The sequence below is a fragment of the Schistosoma haematobium genome, chromosome 7 (assembly GCF_000699445.3).
Source record: "Schistosoma haematobium chromosome 7, whole genome shotgun sequence".
NCBI lineage: Eukaryota > Metazoa > Platyhelminthes > Trematoda > Strigeidida > Schistosomatidae > Schistosoma > Schistosoma haematobium.
The window spans coordinates 4,408,794-4,423,337 of NC_067202.1; the positions used below are offsets into that span (position 1 = coordinate 4,408,794).

General features: G+C 36.7%; 2 protein-coding genes across 2 annotated transcripts in view; one reads left to right on the top strand and one right to left on the bottom strand.

Annotated features, from left to right (window-relative positions):
• RASGRF1_1 (Ras protein-specific guanine nucleotide-releasing factor) overlaps positions 1-14,544 on the top strand; it is a 170,800-nt gene that overhangs the window by 129,370 nt on the left and 26,886 nt on the right. The window contains exons 18-21 of the mRNA XM_051217838.1: positions 77-565; positions 4,832-5,171; positions 9,004-9,461; positions 12,121-12,318. Coding sequence (XP_051064265.1) covers positions 77-565; positions 4,832-5,171; positions 9,004-9,461; positions 12,121-12,318 — 1,485 coding nt within the window. The remainder of the gene's footprint in view (positions 1-76; positions 566-4,831; positions 5,172-9,003; positions 9,462-12,120; positions 12,319-14,544) is intronic.
• On the bottom strand, positions 659-4,806 carry MS3_00009460 (uncharacterized protein). The gene is made up of 2 exons (XM_051217839.1): positions 4,754-4,806; positions 659-4,712 (listed from the first exon to the last, which is right to left on the bottom strand). Exon 2 carries the CDS (start codon positions 3,794-3,796, stop codon positions 3,293-3,295), a length of 504 nt encoding a protein of 167 aa, XP_051064266.1. The 5' UTR covers positions 3,797-4,712; positions 4,754-4,806; the 3' UTR covers positions 659-3,292.

The window sequence follows — 14,544 nt, forward strand, 5'->3', positions numbered from 1 at the left end:
TTCAATGAGTATATTCCATTTACTGAAACATTTATGTTTTTCATTTTCTTTCTCAAAATACTCCTTCCTTGATTAGACGGAGAAAAAACAAAAACAAACGGAATTCAAACAAAAAGTAGACAATATCATCTTATCTAATTTATCTTCAATTGAACAAAATGAATCCATGAATAATGTCAAAGAGCATATACGTTTAGCTCCATTAGCATCATGTGAAGTAGTACCAGATGAATCGGAGACAATCAATATTAAACAAGAATCATTCAATAATAAACAATTATCTGTATCTATAAACAATAATGTAAATAATATAGACAATCAATATCAATCTAATCCCGGTATAACGAATTCTCTCAATCCTAATTTACATAATATAACATGTAATCATTTAGATAATCAATTGGATCAATGTAGAAATGTGTTAAATCAAGAAAAACATTTCAAGTTGGATCATGTTGAATTAACAAAACAGGAAGGAATCAAAACAGGAGAACAATACAAGCATAATTTATTAGTAGACATATCAAAATCAGATGTGGCCATATCCATTTCATATGAAAATCAGGTAAAATTATTTAAAAAACATTTTTGTCAGCTCTTAGTGCTGTTAAAGGTATGAGGGTGGTTATCACTTCCCGGTTGCCTACATCATGGAAGGGTTGTACTGGAGGTATCTGAAAAGGAAATTGGATTAGAGTTTGTCTTAGCGACCTGGGAGCGTGACCGCAGTGCTTGAGACCGGTCATATACAGCCTTTTTGTGGGTAATTTTTGTGTTGGTGCCGTACTTGCTTAGACCTTACTGACGGAGACGGATATCCATGGAATAAGGCTAGGTGTGCATTTTAAGGGTCGATCTTTTCCAACCTCATCCTTCCTTCTGGGAAGGCAGTATTACTGTTATGATGAGAGAAACACTTTACTGCCGTCAGACCTCCATACAGTCAGCAGTACGACTTCACCCTCGGACCTTGGGTTTGCTGTTTTTAATTTTACCGCTCATTAACCGATCTGCCTGAAATGGTAAGACCTTAAAGAACTATTTTTCCAGACAGCACATCCCGATCTGTTCATTACAACAAGCAAACTCTACAACCACTTCAAGGTAGTAGCAATGATCGAGATATATTTTTTCGATATTTTATAAATATTGGTACCATATTTATATCACAGTAATGGGAAAGCATTTTTACAGTTGATCAGTCATTTTGTAGTGAACAATGTTATATTAGCTTAGTCCCTTTAATATTGATGGAGTTCTGTCGATCATGTTACAATGTGACCACTAGCCTTAATGATTCAACATCACATGCACTATGTTTTCACATGGGATGGTTGGAGATAGTCGACAGGAAACTTAATTCGACCAAGGTTCCATACTATTTAGCACTACTCATTTACAAGATGTACCTGTAATTTTGATGTAACTGATTGTCTTTGACAAAGTCAATTCCATGCAACTCAGTACTTTAATTTAAGAACAGCTTCAAATAGAACAAAATCTAAATCTACGATACCCTGTTAATTATATCCAATCACTTAAGAATTCATTTTTATTTTATGGACTCACTTCATATGCTTATAGACTAGAAAGAATAACATGAATTATTTAGGAAATACAAACAAAAACGGTGTACATACTTTGGGTGCAAAATGTTCTGATTGAAATTGGGTATAGTGAATAGATGCATATTAGGACAAGGCCCCAAACTATAGAACAATTAAAACTGTTTTGTGTAGGATTATAGAAGTTTCATAAATTTTAAATTACAAACTTATCTAAGTTAGACAATGATTGAAAAGATAAAAGAACTGAACGACTTCCACATCCTAATATGTTACCTCTTAGCAGTGCTCAGCTATGACTCTGCATCTTAGGTTTGAATCCAAGGCTTTTGATCTCACATGCCAACGCTTTCTATAGCGCTATTTATTTATAGATTAACCATATGATCGTTCTAAAGAGAAGAAAATTGTAAAGGACATGAAAGCAGAAAGGTAAAAAAGGAAAGTTAATTTCATAGGTCGCTTCAAAGAATTAACTATCTAACTAACCTACAAGAACATATGTTCCAGACAATATAGCTCGGTTGGGTCATCACGATAGGCAAGTCTAAACACCACGTCAAGGCACCTGCTACGGTCGGGAACAAGGAATATGACTGAGAGAAAAAAATTGCCTAACGGACATTTGGAAGTGGCATCACCTAGGTGAAACAAGATAAGTGATTATACATGTTTAGATGCACAAATATGGTTTTCTAGCAATACGTTTAGTAAAGCGTAGTAAATTTGAAGTCATTCGCTTATTGATTAACTTGAAAGATATTGAAATGTTGACATTATTTTTACTGGCAAAAAGGATTATTTTGTAGCGTGGTGTCGAGTCCCAGTTAACTATGAACAACGCTACTGAGAAATACGTGTCAATAAAATCAGAAGGCGGAATAGAACCAAGTTTATTTGATTGGCGGTCTCGTGGTATCGAAAGAATACCAAGATCGTGCCAAGAAATGGTACAAGCAGAAGCTGCAGAAGGGAGTACGTGCGAGCGAAGACACTAACCGCGAAACAATAATAGAGAATAATGGTAGCACAATTAAACAAACGAGCACAGTAAAACAATCATTGGTGCAATTGGTTATAATAATAGTTGTTTTCATTAAACCAATCGCGTTCTCGTGATAAAAGTAAGTCACTACAGGAGCCCCCCGCCAGAAAGGGTTTACACCTTTGATAAGTAGCGGTTTAAATTGTGGGACTGATCGGCTGACGAGCGATTGTAGGACGGAAGCATTGGCGGAACAGGAAAGTGATCGTTGATCGTCGAGTTGCCAACGAAGGTCTTTTTCGGAGAACGGTACCAGGGGCAGTGTGCTGTATTTGTTGCTCAAGTTGGCATACGACACCAGAGTGGTTTGTATCCATAATCTGAAGATTGCGTTCGTAGGGATGCGGACCAGAAACTCTGCAGACGTAGGACGGAACCACGTTGAGCCGAGGAACCAGAAGCGACCATATCGACCAAGTTCGAGACCAAGCGTATGCCAAACATTCGAAACCAAAATATCGACTGAGTGCGTTGACAAGAGCGTGGGTGGCCAGACCAGCTTTCGACAAAGTTGACTGAAGTCGACGGTACCAGACGGGAATGGTCGGGGGCGTGGGCTCAGGATGCAGAAAAAAATCAAAATAAAGAGAAAAGTGTATCATGCATGTAGTATAGTAATAATCCTACACTGTATCCATTATTGACTGTGCGGTTAGTCGCGAAAGCGCACGGGTAAGCGTACTCAGCGACCAGAACGTGAGACTGTAGTCTCGTTCGTATTTCGTGATCCTGCAATCTCATCCGAAGTCAAGGGCGGCGTGGTCTGCTGATCTGGACGTGAGATTGAAGTTTCGTCCGTAGATGATGCAGATGACACGTGCTGTTGACCGGGACGTGAGAATGAGGTCTCAGGTGTATCTATCGTGGGATTTGGAGTAGATTTAAAAATCCCGCTAGTTGATTTGATAGGTCTAGCATTGGGTCTCAAGTTATCTGGTAGTGCACTGTCATCGACGTGTGCTGGTTTGAGACGATCAATGCTGACGATCTCGACGCGGCCATGTCGATCAACTTTGAAGGTCTTTCCGTGACGAGCGATCACGTGAAAAGGGCCTTCGTAAGGTTGTTGCAAAGGTTTGCGTACCGAATCTACTCGTATGAAAACATGTGAACAGGTAGATAACTCTCGAGGGAGAGCGACCTGTCGATGTTGTATTCGAATTGACACCGGAGGCAGCGTTCGCATAAATGCAGACAGTCATTAGACGTAGTCTGATTTACCGAAATCATATATGCTTCGTGGTGTGAAGAATTCTCCAGGCAGACGCAATGTCATGCCGTATACAAGTTCAGCGGTGGAGCATTGGATATCTGCCTTCAAGCTCGTTCTGATACCTAAGAGGACGAGCTGTAAGGTTTCGTACCAATTGTCGTTTTCGTATGCTCGCAGAGCACTTTTAAGTTGGCGGTGAAACCTTTCAACTAAACCATTTGAAGCTGGGTGGTAGGCGGTAGTGCGTATGCGTTCCGTACCAAGCATCCGGGTCAGTGAGAATAGTTATTTGGGAAAATTTCTCAAATATCGTCACACGAATGGAAGACACCTAAGATTTGGTACGCGTACACTGGAGTCTAATATATTAATATTATTCCTATCGTTATCCGTCAATGTCGAGTATATTATATATTGAAAAATATTAATATGAAAATATACAACAGACATGGATAGACAAACGATAGACTCACCGCAATTGGCTTCGTTGGAAGGTTTGACCAGAGGTTGAGAAGTGTTCGTACTTTTGGGTTCACCAATTGTAGCGTGGAGTCGAGTCCCAGTTGACTATGAACACCGCTACTGAGAAATACGTGTCAATAAAATCAGAAGGGGAAGTAGTGTGCGAAATGCCTGGCGGCAGAAGATTAAGAAGATCAAAGAGAGGAAAATGAGTGATTGATGTGAAAGCGATGGAACAATGAAGTACGAGATAACTGATTGACATTTTACAAATGAATTATTTACAGTAATAGTTCTCCGATCTTACTAAAAGATTCTATGATTTCTCAGTTGAATACATTCGGTTGTACCGACTGGCGTTCTCATTCACTACAGTATTGGTATTAGTAGCACTAGTATTTGTACAATGAGATTTTTTCCATATTATCTACAGAAATTAGTCATTTTAATGAGAAATAGATTGAATACCGACTACTTGGATTATTGAAGGTTTACATTGAGTACGAATTTTATGTTTGATGCCCTTTTTTTCTCTCACTTTTAAAGCCAACTGAACATTTTAAATATCCACCAACTGAAGAGATTGATTCTAAGAATGTTACAAAGACAAATGAGGAAAGTTTAGATCAATTAACGATGTTGACTAATCAACAACAATTGAGTTTTCTTCACTGGCCATCTAACAATCTTATTCATAGCAGCAGCAATAATACTAATAGTCAGTATTCAAAACTAAAAAAATCTCCATCATCACTTAATTATTCAAATGACAATAATCGATTATTAGAGAGTTATTTAAATCAAACTATTGGTTCATCATTACTGGCAGCAGAAACCAATACAGATCGGATACAATCACGAAGAAGTTTTGATAAAGTTCCCGAAGGTAAAGATTCATTTATTAATGATCATAATAAATTGTGATTTATTATTTCATGCATAGTATCCAAGTTACATTATTGATGACATTCGATAAATGTATAGTATAAAGCTGAATATCTATTTATTTATTTATTTAAATACATAAACATTGGTACAAGGATGCACCAAGTAGATATGCGACACATAAATCGAATGATTTATGTGAGGGCTGGGATACAGTTCGGGAGCCCGAACCGAGACAGATGGTTTTCCTAAGGTGCCACATCTGGAGCCTTCGACCTAAAGATCTGATCTACAAGGCAGTGGAGCAACATCAGGAAGTGCAATCTTATGGCAGCCGGTGACCAACAATAGACTCATACGTGTTTTGTTCCTTCAGAATGCTGGAGTCCATATACACAATTGGTTTGAAGTCAGGGTTTTCCAACCCCGTGTCCAACGACCCGGTTAAAGCGCCGAACATTCGCTTTTTGTCCTCTCAATTTCGTAAACAACACCCGTGGTACGAGAAGACAGCGAGTAGGACTTCCCTGGTAGTGGCTGTATACGCGTGATCATGTGTGAGCATTCGGAGAGGGAGAGTTGACTCTCCCCATTCTCGGCCGTACAAGGACATTTTGGGCCATAAGACTGAATAAATCAGATTGAAGAAGATAACTGGTAAATTTCTGAGTGAGATTCAAAAATAAAAATGAGTAGTAGAAATACCTTCGTATCTACACTATTCTTTAGTTCTCAAATAAACCTCAATCTAATCGCATTGCATTAAAAGGGATCAACCAATCAGATAAAACCACTTGGGTTTTTTTTTCTTTTTGCACAAATTTCATCTAATTTTGTGGTTATAGATCATTTTTCAATTCTCGTTGATAATAGTTCTCAATGAAAAATGTAACCTCACATCCCTGATACTAATTATATAGTCCTAGCAACAACCAAGAAAAAACATGAGGAATCCTAGAAACTCATTCGGCACCTTCTATGGGCACGAGAAGATGTATAATTTACTATCTATATTGTCAGAAGGGGTTTGTGGAGATTTTATATTTGCTTATTCTTTACATTGTACAAGAAGATCAACTTGTAAAACATTTTAATAGATTCATTCAATATGTATAATCTGTTTGTTTTCTTTTCCATGAATAATCCATATACAGAAGATACTTTATGATTGATTATGAACTGACTAGAAATTCATCGTGGTTATTTTAAGCTCATCCTCATGTTATAATCATGGTTAAAATACTTTTTTCTTTTTTTTGAACATGTTTACATTCATTTAGTAGGTCAATATTACATTACTGACTAACGCATGTTACTCCTAATCGAGCATAGGCCACCAATCAGCATTCTCCAACCCACTCTGTTCTGGGCCTTCCTTTCTACTTCTATCCAATTTTCCTTTATTTTTCTCATATCATTTTCCATTTCTCAGTGTAATGTGTTCTTCGGTCTTCCTCTTTTCCTTTGACTTTGAGGATCTCATGTGGGGGCTTGCCTTGTGACGCAGTTCAATATTGCATATAAATGTATAATTTTCACTAAGGATTTCGTTTCAATCGTTCAAGTACTCATCCACTATGTGAATGGTAAATCATTTAAAAGTACTTGATACTGTACACATATTGTGTTAATTATATTCATAACTAATCAATCAAATCGTTTACTGTAAATTTAAATAGTTTAGTTAGGATCAAGTAGCTTGGTACCTGGTTTCATATAATGGTTATATTTATTATTGAAACTACACACTTGATTTGACAATTCTTTTGGTGATTATAGGTTAGCTTACTATGCAATATAGATGCTATCAACAATCGTGTTATTGGAAGCATTCGACAGCTTTTTTCGTCCTCGTATAGAACTTTTCAGTAGTACTCATTAATAACACTACCGAGGATCGAACTCAAAAACTTTAGATCTCTCAACTAGTGTTTGATCTTCACATCACTAATATTAAAATTCAGTGTTGGTCATGCCTAACTTTAGTGGACTTCCGATATTGTTCGAGGGCCGTCAGGTGCTTCCAGGTGGCAAGACTCTAAATTATGGACGAGCCAATCAGAAGCGTTTTAGAGATTTCAAGGTCACGGCGCCAACTTCAGTGCCTGATGCTAACGTACGACCGATTCACAGGGAATTTTGTACAAAACATGATAATTGAGCGGCTATAACAAATAAAAAGGCGAGACTATAATTTGTGGACGATTCAATCTGGTATAAGATAACAGATCTCGGATATCGGGGCGAAAGCCTTACATCCATTTGGCTAAATAGATTTCTGGTATTATAGTTGATGTCAGTTCGTGATGAAAACTCCATATATAATCAATTCTTAACCAAGGTGAATTATGACAATTATTGCGAACTGGATAATAAAAGCACCAGTAATACTGGCTGCAGCCAGGTACTACAATATATATGGATGATTGGAGAGTGTACAGACTCCTGCATAGGCTTGGTTATGTGCAACGTGTCGTGATCCACAAGTGGCATTTTGTGTACTCAACAACCGAAGTGCACACAAGCAATATTGAAGCTATGAGGTCAAGGTTGAAAGAGTTTTTGAGACTTCATCATGGCTCCAGAGGCCCATTATTCTGTAGCCATATAGATGATTTCCTCTACCGCATGCAATACAATTTTAGAACCTCTGAACCTCTTTCTAATCTTGAAAAGTTTTTGAACCATGTAAAAAAAAGTATCTACTTTATTTCTTTGGTTTTGTATAACACATTTTTACGCTATACTGACTGTTTGCTGATTGGCTAATTTTTATCAAGGTCACTTAAGATTCGTTCAAAGGACGTCCATAAATTATAGTCTCGCCGATTATCCTCTTCCTGTTCACTGTATTTTTTTTCTCTTCTTTACTACTGAACTGGTTGTCACTTTAATTCTCTTGTACGAATATTTATATACCTCTGGGACCATCCAGCGCTGAAAGTGGATAGGAAACACATCGAGGAAAGCATCCAACTGTGTCACAGAGCAAGCCCCTTTTGGAATCCTCAAAACCAAATGAGAAGTGTAAGAACTAGAAAGGAAGGCCCATGACAGAGTGGGTTGGAGAATGCTGGTTGGCGGCCTATGCTAGATTAGGAGTAACAGGCGTAAGTAAGTAAGAGACCTTAGGACAGACAATAGATCTATTTGTTATATTATTTCGTTAAATATATCGTGAAGAGATTTACTCAATAGCCTTCTTTTTGAACTCAGTGTTATTCCACTGACTGACTGACTGACTAACTATTCAACTCTGTTTTTGAGTATATATGGGTTACTAAAATAAGGAAACTTTACGTCAGACAAAATTCCAGAAGGTTTCAAGGAATAATCTAAATTATGAGTTAATGGAAACTAGACCACCATGGAAAACCTGGAAGCACTGGACGGCCGTTTCGTCCTAGTATGGGACTCCTTAGCAGTGCGTATCCACGATCTGTAAAATTTCTAAAATCTCCACAAAACTCCTTCTGATATTAATCTAAAGCAATAATGACATAATTACTTTGTAATAAAAAAATACCTAATTAAGATCAACTCAAAGTGTTGATTACATAGAAAATGACATACACATTTGAAGATCATCTTCATCTAAATTTGATAATCAATAGTTTATAATAGCCTTACTATAATACTTAATTTGCAAAATGTTCAATAATTGTCTAGAACTTCGTTGCTTTCTACTCCCGCTTTTCTTTTCCTGATCTTCCCCCATCTTCTGCTGCCAAACATTACATTCCTGACTTGCGTCATCTAACTACTTATATCAATATAAGTAGCACGCACTACAATCTTACTAGAAAAATTATTTTCATTTTATTTTCATTTAGATAATATACAACAACAAGTATCATTGAAATGTCAAAAACAATTAAAAGATACTACTGAATTATTAAATCATACTTCAATGAAACAATCAACAATCATGTTAAAATCATCATCATTAACAATCAATAATACAACCAAATATTATCCAGTTGCTGAGAGTTTAGATTTAGCTACACGATTAACAATTTTAAAAAAATCCCCTAAATCATTTACAGCATGTCAATCATTAGCAAAACATACAATGATTGCAGCATTAAATTGTTCTGGTGCATTTGTACATTTAAAACCAACCACAATAATACAATATCCAATTCATCAATCATCCAATGATGAACATGATAATCATAATCATACACAATTAAAATATTTAGATAATTATTTACAATGTAAAAATATAATGATTCGATCATCTCCATCAAGTCCAAATAAGTATTCAACAGAGATTTGTTCAGATATTAAAGTAAGTGTTGTTTTTGCTGTTTGGTTTGTTTTCTTTGTTGTTGTTGTTGTTCTTGTTGGTGAATATTGATTTGGTAAATTGACGGAGAAGATTTGGAAGATATAAAAATGTTTACATATTTGGGCAGCATCATTGATCAACATGGTGGATCTGATAAAGATATGAAGGCGCCGATTAGCAAACCAAGAGCAACACACCTACAACTGAACAATATCTGGAATTCAAAACAACTGTCTGTCAACCAACACCGAATTCAGAATTTTCAATATAAATGTCACGACAGTTCTACAGTATGAGGTGGAAACTTGCAGAACTACGAAACCCATCACCTAGAAGATAAAAGTGTTTATTAACAGTTGTCTACGTAAAATTCTTCGGATCCGTTGGTCAAACACTATCAGTAACAACCTACTATGAGAGAGAACAAATTAGATTCGAGAGGAGAAAGAAATCAGGAAGAAGTGCTGGAAGTGGATAGGAAACACGTTGATGAAAACACCCAACTGCGTCACAAGGCAAGCCCTCACTTGAAATCCTCAAGGCCAAAGGAAAAGAGGAAGACCAACGAACACATTACGCGGAGAAATGGAAATAGATATGAGAAAAATGAACAAGAATTGGATGGAACTAGAAAAGAAGGCCCAGGACAGAGTGAGTTGGGGAATGCTGGTTGGCGGCCTATGCTCGATTAGGAGTAACAGGCGTAAGTAAGTAAGTAAATTTCAGTTTAATCATTGAACTTGTTGAGGATATTCAGAAAACTCCTCAAAAAGAAAAAAACAATGAAAGGATCTGAAAACATTGAAAAGCATCTTATCCAATCGTCATTTCATTTTATGATGGACGTAAAAAATGGTGGTGTGGATCTGTTGCCTGGAGAAAACTTCTCGACCTTGAGTATGCGGATGATATTGTATTACTGTGTGATGATACTCAAGACATACAATCCGCACTTAATCAGTTGGCATTCAGTGTCCGTAGGTATGGTATGTGCTTTACACCTTCAAAGTGCAAAGTACTTCTACAAGACTAGCAGGATCCTTATCCTGTACTCACTCTGGATGGTGAGCAGATAGAAGTAGTCGAGAAGTTCGTGTATCTAGGTAGCTGCATAAGTGCTGGTGGTGGCGTGAGTGATGAGATCAACGCACGTATGGTGAAAGCCAGAGCGGCTTATGCCAATCTGAGCCATCTTTGACGCCTTCGTGATGTCAGTCTGGCTATAAAAGGTCGGATCCACAACTCGTCGGTGAGAGCAGTTCTGCTCTATGCTTGTGAAACCTGGCCTCTCGGAGTTGAGGATGTTAGACGGCTCTCTGTGTTTGATCATCCTTGACGATTAGAGTATAAGCATGTTGGATATAAGGTAGTTGTTATCCGCTGAAAACATTGAGGATAGTCGTGGAATATCTTGAATTGATTGAAGTTTGACAATATACACCGGTGGATTCCCGGCTCTTTGGTCTAGAAGTTATGAATATTAAGTTCTATCTCTGGCTGAGTTGTGAATTTGCACTTCTGGGAACACCCATATTTAGATGAAAACTTTTTCTAACGCTTTCTGATTTTCAATGGATGTTTAATTTTGGTCAGTTCGTGTTATCATTCACTATTCTCCACAAATCTCTATGTTGAAATAAGTCTTATCTGTAGGTGATATTCACCATAGATTAACCATTTTATGAAGGGATAATGATTTTTTTAATAGGAAAAAAATCTTTAGTTATTGATTTATTCTATTACTTTAAGTATAAATTAAATAGGCTTAGGCAGTGAAACTACTGACAGAGAACCTTGCATTGCAAACTCTTTAATCGCACCAGACAAGAAAAAATCATTCTTATCATCCGCTGTGATCACCGTGTAAGTAATAGTGAGGTTGGATGCAGGATATTAGTGAATGGTAGTAAACCAGTTGATGAGGTTATAAATCTTCATCGACTGAGATGGTTGGTCCACGTGGTACGTATGCCTGAACATCAATTACCACTACGTGCAATGCTGACTACTGTTGGAGATGACTAGAAGAAAGTAAGGGGCGACCGAACCAATACGTGGCATCAGTGTTTGAAGTCACTAACTTCTAGTCTAAGTCATGTTGGTAGATACAGACAACTTGGTTGGGGTTCACGTGACTATCGTAATCAATGGTTAGAGACTATGTGACATGACTCAGAATCGATCACAACGGTGTAGCTGTATACATTCTCTGTCTTCCCTTAAACTATGAGATTAAAATTGCTTCATATCTTTGTTTCTACGAACTAATTCTTTCTTCCTGTACTATATCCTTATATGAAATCTTTCCTTTATAAATTACAATCATTGAATTAACTACTTCTATGAATTCGGTGTTCATCTTGATGTGGTAATCAGATATGGCAACTTGGACTGATGCATATATGTGTCTGGTCCTACGTTGTAGCTGATTGTCTGTGCACTTAAATTCCAACCATTTTTTCACAATACACTTGATATCTGAAATAATTGATCCATCATTCTCATTATCTTCAGCATGGATCCTGTAACAGCTCCGATGTTTTTTCAGTATCATTAAATAGTAAGATCAGCAAATTCACTGGTCAAGTATACTTAATATTACCAATGAATTCTTTACATTGTTATTCTAACTTTTACTCATAATATAACATATTAATAGAATGCAAAACAATGTGTGAATATACGTGGTACCTCTCAAGAAAGCGAGAACACTGATATAGATTCATTGAAAACTGTCAAACATGTTTCTACGAAATCTACTGATGTTTTAGAAACTTCAACAAACATTAAACAGTCAATTCAAAGTCATAACAAACAGACTGGAGTAGTCAATTCGAATCAAACAACAAATGAATTGGTGGGTCTATATTTTGATTTGCGTATTCATCACTATTTTAGTGTTTAATAATTTCATAGATTATGAGTACTATGAATGTTTTATCTTAATATAGAATGATGAACATTCAGTTGAGAAAATGTGTACTTTAAGTAATGTCATTAACTATTGACATTATTAAGCTACTGGCTTGCTATGGTGACCAAGCTTGGATATAATGATGATCCAATCTAATTGTATTGTCTAGAACAATTAGTCTTTTTAAGTTTTATCATACGCGGTAGATCATTTCATGGCAGTAACACCAAGAGCAACAAACTTAAGGTCTGAGAGCAAAGTCGCACCGTTTACTGCACTGCTGTGTAATAACAGTACGGTATTATCTTCAGATACTCATTATCTGATTTCAAACAGTGGATGAAATAGGTTAGAAATGATAAATACTAACAATAATGCACATCAATATGACCTACAAATTTCCGATTGTGGCGGTATCGTTATGGAAAACACACTTCTATTACGACATACAGTATTCACAACCTGATGTGATCTCAGAAGTATTTCAAATGGAAAAATTGACTCGGTGTCCGAATTTGTGAATTTGTCATAGGTTAAAATACCACATAACGGTTCACATTATCTAATGGCTCTATAGATACTTTAACCTCGTTAAACGTTTTATAATGAGAAGATGAAGACAGAAATGGTGTTTTGCTGGGCAACAATAAGATGATAATGACCATATACTCTGATTAGTTTGACTTACCTTGTATAAAAAGTTACAAAAAGTATGGACCAATATAATTAATAAGAATCCTGAAACACTGTAATGTATCCTTCATAGAACTAATTTTTATCCTAGCAATACTGTCGAAGTTCAAAACTGATTGAGCAATTACAAACATGACAAACAGCAAGCTCTATATTATGTGGTTGAAAATATCGCCTTTTCGTGACTACTGACGGAAAGCCATGGCTACAGTCCTCAGAAATCTGGTTTCCTGGTTAGGATTTGACTCTATATCACTCATAGTTGGTTAGCGGTATTACTGTAGTGAATGATAACATAGGTGAAGACAACGCAATATATTTACAGAGTTACTTCATAAAATTTAAAAACCATACTCTAATATTTCATTTGCAAAATGTTCATTAATTGTCTCAGACTTCAGTATTTCTTCATTTCCGTACCAATTACCTCTTGTTCCCGTTCTTTCCTCTTCGATCTTCTCAACTTTCTGTTGCCAGATATTCTATTCCTGATTAGTGTTATATACTACTTATGTTGATATAAGTAGCACGCACCACATTGTTACTATGCTATTCCTTCAAGGACTGAGATTTTTACACTGATTAGTCATCAAATACTAACCACTGACATCAAATTCATTCACGATTAAATGATAGATTAGCGAGTTAGTTTTCTACGGGATGTGGCCGCTGACCCCAAGCCCAACCCTCCTCCTTTATCCAGGCTTGTGACCGGCAGAAACCCACGGAGGAACTCCAGGCGGAGTTCACTTCGCTTCTCGGCTCTCTGAGCTAAGATCATGTGTAGTATCTCTTCTTTGCAGTGTAATTTCTGCAACGGTCTCTAAACTGAGACCAATGAAATTACCTGTATTTTTCACCTCCGGAGCTTGCTCAACCCTGTCCACAGGTCAGCCTCGTATTGCATTACCTCGAGGATTGGCCCATTAGGTTCAGTGGTCTAGAAGGTTAAGTGTTCGCGCGCGAGACTGAAGGCCCTGGGTTCGAATCCCGCGAGCGGGATCGTGGATGAGCACTGCTGAGGAATCGTGGATTAAATAATAAACAAAATGATATTAGGTGCTGTCATACAATAGATAATGGTAAATGGAGAAAAATGTTCTAAGTTTACATTGGCTACATCACTTCTCATTTTAAACCTTGTTGGTATTGGGACGAAAGGAGTGGATATTAAAACTGTTATAAAAATACCAAAGCAATTTTATATGAAAATAAAGGAAGACAAATGAAATATGGGACAGAGTGGAATGATAATAATCGTAAACAAAATAAAATGTTTTCATATTACCCTGGTAACAAAAATAGATTATTTATTTCTAGGCCAAATTCAAATGCACTTAGAAACCTGTTATTGAAATAAATATATATAAAAAACATGACCTTGGGAAACGGGAAGATTAGAAAGCTAAAACTAATAACAACCAATCAGAAAACAAGAAAGAACATAGGTAAGTATGAATTAGAAGAAAAAACACT

Coding starts and splice junctions, on each gene's coding strand:
- MS3_00009460 (XM_051217839.1), bottom strand. CDS start 3,796: ATGCGAACGCTGCCTCCGGTGTCAATTCGAATACAACATCGACAGGTC.